The 15,326-nt window shown below is 37.9% G+C and overlaps 1 protein-coding gene across 1 annotated transcript; it reads right to left on the bottom strand.

Annotated features, from left to right (window-relative positions):
* Positions 1-2,459: 2,459 nt before the first annotated feature.
* LOC109221255 (purine permease 3-like) lies at positions 2,460-4,547 on the bottom strand. Its single transcript, XM_019385715.1, has 2 exons — positions 3,746-4,547; positions 2,460-2,984 (listed from the first exon to the last, which is right to left on the bottom strand). Exons 1-2 carry the CDS (start codon positions 4,454-4,456, stop codon positions 2,637-2,639), a joined length of 1,059 nt encoding a protein of 352 aa, XP_019241260.1. The 5' UTR covers positions 4,457-4,547; the 3' UTR covers positions 2,460-2,636.
* Between the last annotated feature and the right edge of the window lie 10,779 nt (positions 4,548-15,326).

The raw sequence follows: 15,326 nt of genomic DNA, 5'->3' as shown, positions 1-15,326 counted from the left end.
ATCACTCATATCCCAAGATTCTCAACAATTGAAGGCTTTTCTAATAAGAAATTTCTGAACCATAACATTCTCACTTCACTGGAATATATTTCTCCTTTCAACATTAATGAATAGATACATATTGTAGGCGTATAAAATTTACGGAATTAAATTCATAAATTAATTTGGATTATATTTTAAATCCAAGATATATTGGTCCAAATAAATATTCTGGGCTAATATAATTGGATTAATTATAATAAAAATTGTGTGGGGTAACCACTTTTTAAAGTGGTATTTACTTTTTATCCAGCAATTTTAATGCTTAGTAATAGTAACCACTAGTCTATTAAAATTAATATGAAAAGATTGTTTACACTTTCTTCTATCTCTTTCATGTATATTCTCGGCACGAAGTTTCTCATTCTCGTTCCTCAGTTGTGTGTTCTCATGGCGTTCGTGATGAGCCTGGGCAAAATAATGAAAACAATGTGTTTTAACAGTTATTACATTGAATGTTGGCATTTAATGCTATTATTAATTTTGCGTTTAGAAAACTGATGCTAAAATAGAAAAGACTAGCTAATTACCTTCATTTGAGTACGCTTGTTTTCGAACCAAAACTTAATTTGCAAAGGTTCTAACCCTAATCTTTTCCCCGACTCTTCCCTTGCTTATCATCTGGATGAGGGCATTCTTTGAAAAACCTGTCAAATGACCAATTGATTAATTCCAATAACAACAACAACGTCAACAATAAACCTAGTATAATTCAACAAGTTTAAAAGTTAAGGACACTTGGTCCTGAACTTAGACTAACAAGCTCAAAAGTTAAGGACAATAGGTCTTCAACTTAGGTTAAGAAGCCCAAAAGTTAAGGACAATAGGTCCTGAACTTAGACTAACAAGCTCAAAAGTTAAGGACACTTGGTCATGAACTTACAGTTACAAGTTCAAAAGTTAAGGACACTTGGTCCCGAACTTAGACTAACAAGCTCAAAAGTTAAGGACAATAGGTCCTGAACTTAGACTTAGAAGTTCAAAAGTTAAGGACAAGTAGTCCTTAACTTAGAGTTACAAGCACAGAAATTAAGGACAGGTGGTCCTGAACTTCGAGTTCCAAGTTCAAAAGTTAAGGACATGTAGTCCTGAAGTCCTGAACTTAGAGTTACAAGTTCAAAAGTTAAGGACACTTGGTCCTGAACTTTATGAGCAGAAGGGTATTTTCGTCCGGGCAGGTAAAGTTTATTAAAGCAGTGGCTAAACACTAAAGACATTTTAAACAATGGCTTAAAAGTAAATACATGTGTTATTAGTGGCTAACCGTACACTTCCCCCTTAATTATATAAACCCAATATATATGGATTAAATAAATAAGTCTTAATCCATTGGGCTAATCCAATTAACTAGGCTAAAGACGACGAGCCCACTTCATTGAGCCCAATATATCATCTTCCTAAAGGCCTAGTTTGGTGCCACGTGTCCAATGACATGGCACGCGAAGTCAAACTAAAGAGCCAATAGGATCAGCCACATGTCAAAATGGCAAGGCATGCCAGGTCAAAATAAATGACCAATAAAACTGTCCCACATGTGCAAGTGACATATTTTGGCCAATCAAATGCGGCATTGTCACTCTATAATCTGATTGGTCGGAAAGAGTTTGTTCTCATCACAACTCTTCCCTTCCACAACTATAAATAGGGGTCTTCATAACTCAGGAAAGACACTAGAAGCTATAACAAGAAGCAAGAGAGAGCTCGTGGATCGAAATCCGCAAATTTCTCTATAAGTTTCAAGCTTCAAGCAATCAAGTTCAAGTTCAAGAAACCAAGTTCAAGCTCAAGAACGAAGAACAAATCAAGATTTAAGGAGTACGAGTTCAAATCAAAGTTCGTGCTAGTTGAATTCAAGATCATCGTTCGTGGCAACAAATATAGATTCAAGATCAAGCTCAAAGGCCCTTGAATTTATTTACCATCGAAAAGAAGAATCAGAGGAATCATAGAGATTGTAACACTCAAATATTTGAAATAAAATACTACGATTGTTGCAATATTTTTTGATCTTGATTTTCTTTTACGAATTAGGTCCAAATTTAAAGTAAAATTATGTTTGGTTTAGGGTGTCATGATCTAGTTAGCTGTCTTGTCCATTTGTAACTTGTTTAGCTGAACATTTCAAAAATTAGAAGAGCCTTTTTTTTCAACTGATTTAATTTGAAAGTCAGGATGTTTGGCTTTACTTCGAGGAAAAAAAGAAATTCTTAAGATTTATTTTGTTCACAATTTACAACTCGTAGTTCTTATTTTTCACAACTGCTAGATGAATGTTGATAACTTACGGTCCAGTACCTTCGAAAATATTAGTTAAGCAATATCCATGAAACTCTTGTTCTTTAGTTAGTATTTAACTATGGTGTTATAAATTGTAACATTGAATTAGTCATGAAAAATGAGTAATTATTGGCAACTGCAAATCTTTCAAGTGTTGTATTGTAAATTTAAGAGGAACATCAGAAATTTTAAAGAAAGAAACCCTTTCACAAACATAATGAAAGTAGCAATAAAAGGGAGACGACGTATATTATTTCTACAATAAAATAAAATTGTTGTATCTGTATAGCCATTATAGTAAATCAAACAGTCTCAATAAATCAAACAGACTCAGTATGCATAGTTGTCGTTTCGATTTCTGGACTTTTATTCTTCTGCTTCTTTATTTGTCTGAACTCTCCGTAGAAGTATGAGACGAAACCCCAAAGAGAAAGAAAAAGAGCAAGGCCCTTTTCACCTGAAAAATTTTCCCTATAAAAAACTACAGCTAATACCTCAGTAACAGGAAGTAAAACTGCGATCATAACCCCGGACATCAAAGAAGAAGAGCAGTAAATGACTCCAATTACACCCACAAAGAAGCATTGCCAAATAATGGCAGTCCATACTATCACTGTATAATATCTAGCTTCTCCGAGGTTAAATTGTTTTGCCTCCCTTGATATTGCCTGCAAATTTGATCAATATATTAATCCTTGCTCTTTAAAGAGATTGTCTATAGCTAAAAACAAAATTGAATCCAGTACTACCTAGTTTTCATATATTTTTGACATATCCAAATTTAATATAAAAAAATTATTGTATTGAAATAAGAAGAAATAGACGAAAAAAGAACAAGAAAAACCAAAAACGAAAGAAGTTTCAAACGAATATAAGAAATCCTAAAAGATGGATTACTGATCGTTGGTAAACGCCAATACATCACCTACACAGAGAGATGATTCTCTCTTTTTCAAGTTATGTGAAGTAATTTGCCTTCATAAAAGATTTAAAATAAAAAATAAATTTATGAAACTAGGGTCTTAAACGTGTTATATAATATTTATGTGTCTTTAAGACTTTTTAAACTTGTAATTTTGAACTTGCATAACATTGTATGCTTATAAAAAGCTTCTTATTTATGCTAAAATGAAAAGTTTATTGTTAAATACTTTTAAATGCATAAATATGTCTTTTATTTGAGATGGACCAACAGAAAAAAAAAAGTTTTAAATTATTTACCGTTACACTATAAAGTTCTTCTTATCAGGTGATCAAACTAATGTATCATAATATTCAACGATAATTATCTTGTAAAATGACTTGACAGTGTAAATTTTTTTATATTAATGTTGCATAGAAGTTAAACCCACAAAAGAACGGTATAACAAAAAACGCAATGGAGAGTAAGATGCATGTGTACCAATGAGTTATTGGGGAAAAAAAGTACCTGAAAATCGTTATTGACGATCATTCCTACGGTGCAAAAAATAGTAGCAGCAAGACACATGATCATCTGAATCTCCAACACCAACGTAGCAGTAATAGCTTGTTTTGCCTTCAAGTAAATCAACTCAATACAAGGCAAAATGACTCCATACAAAGCTGCCGCCAGAAGTGTCATCATAAAACCAAGAATATAGGCTTTACTTGTCACACCTTCTGGTCGATCACCATTAGATCGAATACCCAATAAAACAGCACCAACTGTCAACAAAATCACTGCATTGATGGAGTAGGGTGTGAACTTCAACTTTACTATGAAGAAAGCACCTACTCCTGTGAAGGCAAGTTGAGCAGCAAGAAGAAGTGAAGAGGTTGACACAGGGAGTTTTGACCCGCCCCACGAATAAAGAAAATCATCAAGGCCAGTTACAACGCCAATGACGAACGATGCAATGAAAATTCGGGGTGTTATAAAGTAAAACTTGGCATCAGAACCTTCAGTTTTTCGACGATAAAAGTATAGGATGGCAAGAGGTATAAGAGTGAGTGGCCATCCAGCAGTTTGTAACCAACTGCTGAACCATACTCTTGAACCTCCCTCGACATAATATAGACGCATCATTAGAGGGCCACCACAGATACCAACAGCGAGTATAAGACAATTAATCAGCAGGAGGATTCTCCTCATGTTGGTGCTCAATCCTTTATGTTCCATATTAATTTTCAAGAGATTTGGATGCTAAGTTGGAGTATATTGCTGCTCAGACTGAATGGTTTTCTTTTCCAAAGGTTTGGATATTTGGACTTCTTGCAGTGATGAGATTTGTAGCCCTCTATTTATAATTGAGAAAAAACTTAGTATATTCCCACGATTTGTTTCACGACATAGATTGGGCCCACTATAATGACCTCTTGGAGTTGCTTGGCGAGCTCAAACAATTAAAAAACATATGAGAGCAAAGACTAAAGAAGCAACGATTATGAGTAACTTTATTATTTTATTGCAGCATTGAATTTTTACAAAAAATAGTACGCCAACCAAGGACAGTGCCGCGTAAATAGTCATAACGACGCTAACTGGTTGGCATAGTATTTTGCATTTCCACGTGTGAAGAGAAAAATATGGATTAAACTTAACAGGAAGGGACAAACGTGGTTTATAGTTAAGAATTGAATAATTATTAGTAGCAACCCATATGCCAATTTTGTTTAATTAAATAATTATGAGTAGTCAACTTTGGTCTTCTGTCTTTCCCACTCCCCCACCAGCTCCAACTAACATGGAGTTGGAGGGACGCGCGACAATGGTTAGACTCGACTTCTTTCAAATTCATTTTCTTATAATTAAACAAAACAATGTGAAACTCATGGGTTTATATCTATCGGAGTATCATCTCGTCAAGTAGAGTGTTAATTAAATTAAAAGAATCAAAAAGTTTAGTAACCGCGATGACAAGGGGTACAAGTTTAAATAGCCATTATGCCGTTTTGCCTAAAAAAATTATACATGAAATTATGTTTCAAATATTTCACTTGAAACATAAAATGGCGTGACTATATGGCTCAAAATCTGCTTCAGGGAGATTTAACATGAAGTGGTATTACGAAGAGTAATGTGGTGGAAGTCGACTAGTAGACAGTGGGGCTCAGCCGGGCAGTCAGTAACGGCGGAGGTCAAGTATCAAGAGCAGTAACCACTAGTTTTGTAATAGGATCTTTAGGAGAATATTCCATTGAATATTCTCTGTACTTGTATTTTTAGGGTTGACTAAGGATATGTCCCATAAAAATAGAAAAAGAGATAAGGTGAAAGACGTATAATATGGATTTGATAAGAATACTTTTTGAGAAGAGGACTCTCTCTCTAGAAAAGATACAAACTTTACCTTTCTAACAAGATTCTTCCTTCCATTATTCCATACTTTTTCATCAGATCCTACAATAATTCCATTATTCTAGGATTTGTCTATCATTCATCACTGTCAGAAACAAGAATCATCCACCTCATTCAATATTGGTTGAATTATTCTCTCTATTTACGTTAATGCCATTTATTGTTATTTTCTACTTGATATTTGTCTCTCATTACTCAAATTTAGAATATTAAATGCACACAACATTTAATCACTCACCGACATTGTTTTACATTATTTTTGCTAATCGATTATAAATCTAGGGTTATTATCACTAACTAGGTTTTACCCCTCAGTACATAAAATTAATTAGTTTAATCAAAAGTTTACACTTTTTGGTCAAACAATTTGGCGCCGTCTGTGGGGATTACCTAGTTAAATTTTTAATTTCTTCTGGATATATAACTGGCACAGTTCACAAAAAAAAACTCCTACTTCCTTGTACATGCGGATTTGACATGGTAGGTAACGGAGAAGAAAGAATGAAGGCAGTGGACGATATCACTACCAACCTCTTAAACACCATCAATGAGGTTTCTGAAAGAGAATGCGAAGATATAACGCATAATGCCTCTCTTAGGCGAGGCGGGTCGCCCCTCCCTGTACCACGACATCCCGCGGTAAATGAGCTTCCACGTCCACAACGGAAGAGGCACCACCAGCATTGAAGAAACTGCTTGAGGCTTGGCTGACAAACACGTTAACCGGCATCCTTGACAAGCCCGACCAGGAGGCAGTTAGAGAAAATGCAAGGACTTGCATTACACCAGTAATAACCGAGCAGCACGACCCCTTCCCTTCAGTAATAGGTATCACTCACAATGTTAATAATACAGGTGACGACACCCTCACAGCCATTCTGAGAAAGATGGAAAAGGAAAACAAAATGCTCCAGGACCAAATGAGAGAGCATCAAGAAAGAGTCGACAAAATACCGGGTGCCCCAAAACTCTTGCCAAAAAGAGATGCTGGTCGGTTTATTGAAACCCTACAGTGATGAAGCTTCCCTGCATGTCATACCCAAGACCTTCAAGATGCCGCCTTATCTGAATATATACGACGGTACGACCGACCCCGAGGATCACGTGACTCATTATGTTATGGCAGTAAAAGGGAAATGATCTTGCCAAAGAACAAGTATCCTCCATCTTGTTGAAAACGTTCGGCGAGACCCTCACTAAAGGAGCATTAACTTGGTACTCACAACTTCCAGTGCGCTCCATCGAAACAGTTGAAGAGATGGCTGACAAGTTTATAATGGCCCATGCTGGGGCCAAAAAGGCGGAGGTAAGAGTGAACGATATATTTGCCATCAAATAGTCTCTCAGAGAGGGATTGAGGAACTTCCTCGCTCGTTTCAACTGAGTAAGGATGACCTTAGCAAATGTATCAGAAGGCATAGCTGTAGCAGCTTTCCAAAATGAGCTGAACATGAATGGTTCGAGGGCGACCAGAAAATTATTAAGTCGGCTAATGAAATATCCTCCAACCACTTGGGATGAATACACAACGCCTATTATGCCGAGGTCCGTGCTGACGAAGACGGCTTGAATGGGCCAACCCATCGGTTGACATCCGTACAGGCCGAATCTAAGAAGGATCAAAGAAATGATGCCAAGAGGGATCTTACAGCTCCACAACCTAACCGAGAAAGGCATCAGCCGTATATCAGAAGCGCTACCATGACCCCTCCCGCAACGAAAAGGGCCCATCTAGGCCAATAAAAGGGACTCACCGGAACGAGAGAGGTATGCCTCCCTTATTATCCGCTCACAATTTTTGTGTGTTGCCTTCAGAAATAGTCTACGCACTGAAGAAGCTCAAACCAAAAGTAATGTGGCCGCAAAAGATAATGTCAGACCCAAGCACCAGAAAGTTAAACGCCGTTTGTGAGTTCTACCAAAAGCGAGGTAACCAAAATGAGGATTGCATCGCATTAAGTTAGGAGGTCGTAAACATGCATCACCAAGGACACCGGAAAGAATTGCTGAGCGACCAAGGGAGGACCAACTTCACCCAAGGACGTGAACAACACCAGGGACCAGGGACCAGGGACCAGGGGAACCACCTTCATTAACTCTCACCATTCAAATGATCATCGAAGGCAGCAATGACACATCAATTAACGGCGTAAAATTCACCACAACCCACAAACTCAAATGGTCGATCACTCATGAACAGTATGAAGAACTCGAAGAAAGTATCATCTTCAATAAGTCAGATACCCACGGTTTGGTTTTACCTCACTATGATGCCCTTGTTATCACTTTACGAATATTAGATACAGGTGTAAGACGCATTATGGTGGCGATGGGAGCGGCACGTGTATTATCCACCCTCGAGNTCTGTTCATGGTTGAGACAACTGTTCAAGTCTAGTGCAAATAGAAAATGAATAGAATATCTAAGAGTATTACAGAAGATATCCGGGGAACCAAATGTTTGGTTTCGGTTTGAGGTGGCCACAAGATCTGCAATGGTGGAAGATGAACTCAAAGGTTCAGCTGGTACCCATGTCAAGGCATTTGTTGGTGAGTGTAATCCAATACAAGAAAGTTCTGCTACATGTGAATCAATATTGTCACATTTAGTTGCGCGCATCGATATATAACTAATCTCCAAACCAAACATTATATTTTCAATTATTTTGCATATATAGAAATTCACACACCATTGTCGTCCGGGATCCCACACCTTGATCATAGAGTAAGAAGATGCAAGTGAGCAAAACTTTCCAATAGATACCAGCAGTAGTAATGCCTTACTTTTCGGAGTCCGAAAATTCTCCATATGCATTGTGGAAACCAGTGCACCACCAGTCCATGGATCGCGGTCATCCCATGCGAAAGTTCCAACAACTTGTTTAATTAGGGCTACTACAGGTTCTCGACCACCATAAGGAAATGGATAAACAAGTCGAATAGATCTCGCACTGGAAGGTGAGACTGCCAACTCACTAGTATCAATAGAAAGCAGATATGGTACCATGATAACATCACCAAAAATAGAAAGTTTGTCATCCGTCAAAATTCTCTTTTTAGTACCATAAGGTAAAGTAGCATAGCCATTTAGGAGTATGAAACTCAAAATTAGAAGTCGAAAATCACATAATGATGGCTGCTTAATTATCAACGCGAACTGTTCATCCCAATTTGGAGTTTTAGACTCAACAAATAAAATGTCATCAGAGATAGACTTCTCAATAATTAAAACCTCATGAGCTATTGTGAGCTTCTTATCATGTTGATGCACATACCTGTGGCTACCTAGAAAAAGAATCAGCCATGATTCGTTATGTGAACACGATCGATTAACTCTGAAGTATCATTTTTGGGACTCTCGTTGAACACCTTGTTCACATGGCTTATTTTTCTTACTTCTAAAGCAGATTTAGTCTCGGGGAACGCAACTTGTGCATTTGGTTTTTCATCGTTTGTTAAAGTTGTAGTTTCACTATCTATATAATCTATATGTTCAAGTTCAACAGAGTCCGAAGCAACCTGGATTTCAAGAGACGGAACTGAAGATGGCAACTTACGAGAATCACACTCGTCAGCTCTGTTGGACAATTTATCGAACACATTGGCTTCCTGTGAGTTTCCACTGTTGAAGGCGGCTTCCAAGTCAGACGAGTTTGGGGCATGGCTCATAGTTGCAACTGGAGATGCAGAGGTCGGTTGTGGAGATGCAGAGTTGTAACTCACGTAGTCAACACAGGCTCTTGAAGTATCTTCCCTACTCACCGAATCTGTGAACGTTCTTTGTCCAAATCGTATGCGCAATTTTTCTTTAAAATGCGTCCAATCAAAGAATTGTTTGTTTCAATGCAAACCAAGCAAGAGCTTCACCATCAAGGTAGAAGTAAGGAAGAGGTAGCCAATTCTTCTCGGAGAAGCCAATGTAGGTGAAGTACTGCTCCGCCTGATAAATCCAACTTTCGAGGTTGCCGTTGCCATTGAAGCGATCTAGTAATGTCATTGGAGTCCTCTGGATGAATGCACCAATGTAACAATTGCTACAATATCATAGTATATTGATAAGAACTAAAGATCTAATAGTGGAAATACCGAAACTAAGAATGTAGGAGAAGATACAAAAGATAGTAGAAGAAGAGAGATGAGAAGCTTAGACTCAGAAAGGAGAAGAGAGGAACAGACTTTTCTTCAACAATACGCATAATCCCTAGATCACTGACTTCTCCTGTTTTAATAGAATAGTTCTTGGGCTCACTACTCAACCCGGATCCCAAATTAGTCGGACCATATTATTTGTTCTCGGCCCAATAGCTCTTTTCAGCCCAATAGCTATGTGTGTGTTGATATTCTTATTGGGTTGTGTTTGATTCATAACAACCTCCAACTAACATGGAGTTGCAGGAACGCGCGACAATGGTTAGACTCGACTTCTTTCAAATTCATTTTCCTATAATTAAACAAAACAATGCGAAACTCATGGGTTTATATCTATCGGAGTATCGTCTCGTCAAGTAGAGATGTTGATTAAATTAAAAAAGTCAAAAGTTTAGTTACCGCAATGATAAAGGGGTGCAAGTTTAAATAGCCATTACGCCGTTTTGCCTTAAAAAATTATACTGAAATTCAATTTTAAGCCACTGTTTCAAATATTTCACTTGAAACATAAAATGGCATGACCAAATTAGTATTTTGCCATGTCCTGAAACTGTGCGGGACATGTTTGGCACCCAACCGTTAATACCATGGAGTGAACCCTGTTCTAGTTAACTGAAGGTCTGAACTAATGTCAATTACAAAAAAATTACAATAAAGTCTTTATTAAATTATGGAAAACAAACCAAATAAGAGTCTAATTTCAAACCATCTAGGACACCAACCCTCTGACAAGTAATGAGCCTTTACCGATCTGAGTACATAAAACTTTGGGGCATTGCCATGGGGATAATGTAAAAGTCCAAAATAAATAAAAGCTTAAGAAGAGATCTACTAGCGCTGGAAAGAATCAATGAAGCCTCCACACTAAGTCTAGGAAACTTTCCTCTAACCACGTACCTTGTTACCTGTGAAACTCATCGCGTGGTGGATTCAAACGAGCTAAGTACCTCCAATAATAACCAACAAGTCGGGTTGACCACCCATAAGCAGGAAATAAGAATTTTTGGCAATAAACAATAATAATAACATGCAATAACATAACATAAATAATTTATTAAATTAACATAGAAATTTGCAAGCTAAACCGAAACATAAAATTTAGTTAAGTTCTAATGATTGAGAATACTTGAGTTTAATTTTTTTGCAAAACACGTGTGACAAACAATGGCACCTGCGAGTGTGAGGATAAATTGACCCACTCTCTAGCCCTTGTGGCTTTTATACTCGGAGAGATTGGCTATTTCTCAAAAAAAAAAATATAAATAAATAATGGCACCTGCAAGTATGAGGATGTCTAGACCATTCCCCGGCCCTAGCAGCTTTTATACTAGGGAGGTTGACCACTTCTCCCAAATACATAAATCTATAAACGTAGAGTACCTACAAGAATGAAATAGCTAACCCTGTCCACCATGGCTCTCACGCTTAGGGAGGTTGGTTACTTCTTGTAAAATGTATTCAATAATATATATTTATCTTGAGTTGGTTTTGAGTAAATGCAACAATTATAAAATACACACATAATTAAATAAAGCAAGACTTTTAATTACTTATGATATTCTGAGCTAGCTGAATTATCATGCAAGGCAATTCAATTTCTCTATGATAATCTTAATCATGAACACGTAATATATTCGTTGCACTTATACACTCAAGGGTTTTCAAGCAAATAATCAAATTATTTTAACTTAAAAACAATCATTCACTTTCTTATCAAGCAAAATTTCAAATTAATATTTTCTTATCAAGCCCTTGACTGAGAGGAAATAACTCAACTCAACTCGAAACACCTATTCAAATCTTCTCTCATCAACCTTGTGTTGCCAACTCTTCGGGATGTACAAATTTAAGGGGTTGAAACCGTTAACCAAAACTATTCGTTCAACCCAATTCCTTCATCAAATTCTCAGTTAGCCATCAAGAGATTAAAGTTAATTTTTACATTTAACTCCATCAATTTTTATATTTTATAATCTTTATACGGTCAAAAATTCTAACTTAATGCTAGGGAGTAGTAGAGTTTTCCTTGAGAGAAGTTCCCACAAACCCTAGGTTTTCCCTTTCTTGAGTTCTTGAAAATGTTTCTTGAAATCTAGGAATTTGCCAAGTTGTTTAATATCTTGAGTAAATATTAAAAATCTATATATTTTCCCATGAATTACTCACCTTTGAGTGTGAGAGTTTGCCCAACTTTGTGCTTGCTATGCCAAAGAAGACCTAAGACTCAAAACCCATCTTTTTCAAAATCAGAAATTTATACTTATAGGTGATTGTGTGGTGGTAGAGTGTTGGATAAAATTTGAGCTATTTTTCTATACTTGACCCAATTCAGGTCGCCTAGCGGTTGCGTTTTGGAACAAAACTGAGTTATTTTCTACATTTGGTCTCTAACACTTTTCTTCCGTCATTTTGAATATTATACTTACATAACTTAATATCGATTCATCCTTTAATATATATTTAAGTAATTTTTTCACTTAAGCCTTTGAAATAAATTTTACCATAAAATTTCATAGACGAGTGTTAACTCAAGGCTTAAGGGATCATTAAAATAGTTGAGGCTTTATATTCTTCTCCCCTTATATGACATTCGTCCTTGAATGTTGGATTTTGTCGCTCCTTGAACTAAGAGAAGGTTACTCTTTCCTAATTCTTATTTTACTTCTTAAAACTCAAACATTTTGCTAACTCTCAAATTTTTTAAATGTTTTGGAAGAGCTTACTCTGTAACTGGTGCAATCCAATGGAATTCAACCTGCTTAAACAACATAATAATATTCTTCACTCATTCAGTATTTCATGATCTCCAACAAACAACAATTATATATAACAACACAAACATTCTCCTCCATATATCATACATAACTTATAAGCACATGTTTTGAGATAAAGTACTCAATAGGTCACAAGTAAATGTATATAGCCATAAAAGTAACTTATCGTATCATTAGCAACTTAAATACCTAAATTCTTAAATAATTGAGGGTATAGTTTACCCTTAAAAATGGATAACAATTGACTTTATACGCGATTTTAAAGATACATAGATTAATTCGATATAAGTGATTAATGAAGGTAGATAAGCAATTAAAAGATAGAATAATAACCAAACCAATGATGATACCGAACCCGGGCTCGGTTAAAGGCTTAACAAGAAGCTCGCCTTCGGTTCCAGACCAATGCTTATGAAGAACTTATGAACCACAACAAGAATTTTCAATAGCCAGAGAAAAATAGATGTATATTGCCTTGGTATGCCTGCTACAATGTCTCTAATGAATAGTTAGCTTCCCCTTTATATAGTAGGATACCCTAAGTACAATTCTAAAAAAGGTCAAAATCTTTCTTCTCGCTAATCACTAATCTACCGCTGATACGGGCCGAGATTCACGCCGTGACATCCGGTTGGGCACGGATATCACGACCCTTTGTTAATCGTGTGCATTCATTTGGAAATGCTTTTTGAGTTGTCATTATTCGAATCAGTCCGGCGTCATGATCTTGATGGCTCCGAGGGCATGACCTCGATGTTTCCGGGGGCAGATGTTTTGTTCGAGCTTTGATTCGGGCGGCTCCCGGCTTTGATCTCGACTACGCACGGTTATGTCTTCTCTTCGTTCGCCCCACCGAGAAGTCGGGGTGGTTCTTACCTCCGATTTTACCCGTATACAGATAGTCCCCTCGTTTCTCAGAGGGTAGGTTTGCCGAAATGATGAGAAACAACAGATGTTTCCCGCTTCCTTCTTTCATATTCTATAATAGAAATGACGAAGAAGCCAAAACGTCCCGTTAATCGTGTCATTCTGACTTCGAGCATGTGTCAACCATCGGTTGGTTACCCTTGAATGTGAAGCATACTTTTTTCTATATAAGGTTTCACCCGTTGTTCTTTTTTCACTTTTCGACCAAGCTTCTACCCTCAAACTCTCAAGCTATCATCAGGCTTCTTCAAACTTTCATATCTTCTCCCTTATTCTTCAAGATTTCACTGTAATTTCCAAGTTTTTACCCAGATTTTTCCCAAATCATTATACTCAACTCTACATCTTTCAAAATCTTTTCTTGAGTTTTCAAAATTGTTCAAATAATAATGGCTAAAACTTCTAAATCAGTTCCTCAACAAGTTGCTTCTTTATCTTCTCAACTGGCCACTAGTACCGAGGCGTTTGCTCCTAAAGTAGTTGCCGTCGAAATGGCTTCTCCTGAGGTGGCTATTGACGAACCGGCCCCCGAGCCTCCCTTGAAAATGTTTACTCCCGGTGGATGCTCAACTGCAAAAGACTTTAAGGTCGAGAAGCCCTCACGCAAACAAGACCGGGGTGAATGAGCATCAAGGTACATTTGCTCCGTGATCGAAGACGTTCTTACCGTGGTCTGAAAGGACTGCAACTAGGAAGGCGGGGATGTAGTAGTGCCCGAGCCTGAGGACACCCTTACTACCCACGTGGAGGGCTACCTAAGTGTTTACACTTATCCCTTCACACTAGATCCGGTGGACTCGGTTATCCTCAATTTTTCCAAGAGGTACGAGGTATGCCTCGGGAAAATCTATCCGTCTTTATAGAGGATCATGATCCTCCTTCGTTACTATGTGAACAAGATTGAATCTCGTCGGTTCACCATCGATCATCTGCTCCGTTTATACAGTCCTTGAATCTTCCGAGGGGGACTAATAAAGCTTACACGTCGGGCCAGCAAGGCCCCATTTTAAAGAATTGATGAAGACCGAGACCGGGGCTGGTAGGGACGCTTCGTTCGGGTGAAGACCGATTACTTGATTACCCCCCCCCCCCCCCGAGTTTATGCCATTCTCTGAGAAGTGGAATGCATCTCGTAAGTAAAGTGTCTCCTAAAACGTCAATTTTTTTAGTTATTTCCTTTCTTCTCATTCGCATTTGTGGTAATGCAGACATTGCCCAATTTCCAAATGCTATCCCTTGGTTCAAGGAGCCGATCAAGGGTATTTGTAAACAATTGTCATATTCTGAGCGCGCATGGTGCAAGCTCTCGAAGGGCCGATGGGAGGCTCGTTCCCATGGTAAGTCCTTTCCCCGAATAGGTAATATCAGGCTTTACAATTTACATCATACTGACTCTTCTTTCCTCTTTGTTCTTTTTGTAGGTTTGCCTAAGACCACTGAACTTAGGCCTTTAGAAGGGGACGAGGAGGTGTACTTATCTGTTGATCCCTCCGTTTCGTGAAAGCTCAAGGCTGCAGTAGGGGAAAATAAGAAGAAGATGAAGAGGAAGGTTTCAGGCTCCCCGAGCTCCATGGTGAAGCCAAAGAAAAGAATGGCTCGTAAGCCAAAGAAGAGATCCGGTTCCCGAGCACCGGACTCAGATTTACCTCTTCGGCTCAGGGATGAGTCCGAAGAAGATATTTTTGTGGCCCACAAGTCGACCCCTCCCGAGAAGTAGGCGGAAGCAGAGGGGGAGATTCTGGAGGCCGATCTCCCTTAGACTCGGGAGATTGATCTGGAGACGGGGGGCTGAGACCTCCCGGGATGTCGGCTCCGGCTCCGAAGGAAGTGCCCCAGGTATAA

Source organism: Nicotiana attenuata, unplaced genomic scaffold (assembly GCF_001879085.1).
Source record: "Nicotiana attenuata strain UT unplaced genomic scaffold, NIATTr2, whole genome shotgun sequence".
NCBI classification, from domain to species: Eukaryota; Viridiplantae; Streptophyta; class Magnoliopsida; order Solanales; family Solanaceae; genus Nicotiana; species Nicotiana attenuata.
The sequence above is the reverse complement of the archived record's forward strand: the minus strand, read 5'-3'. Positions and strand labels throughout refer to the sequence as shown.

Coding starts and splice junctions, on each gene's coding strand:
- LOC109221255 (XM_019385715.1), bottom strand. CDS start 4,456: ATGGAACATAAAGGATTGAGCACCAACATGAGGAGAATCCTCCTGCTG. Junction 2,985..3,745: donor TCGTCAATAACGATTTTCAG/GTACTTTTTTTC, acceptor TCAAATTTGCAG/GCAATATCAAGGGAGGCAAA.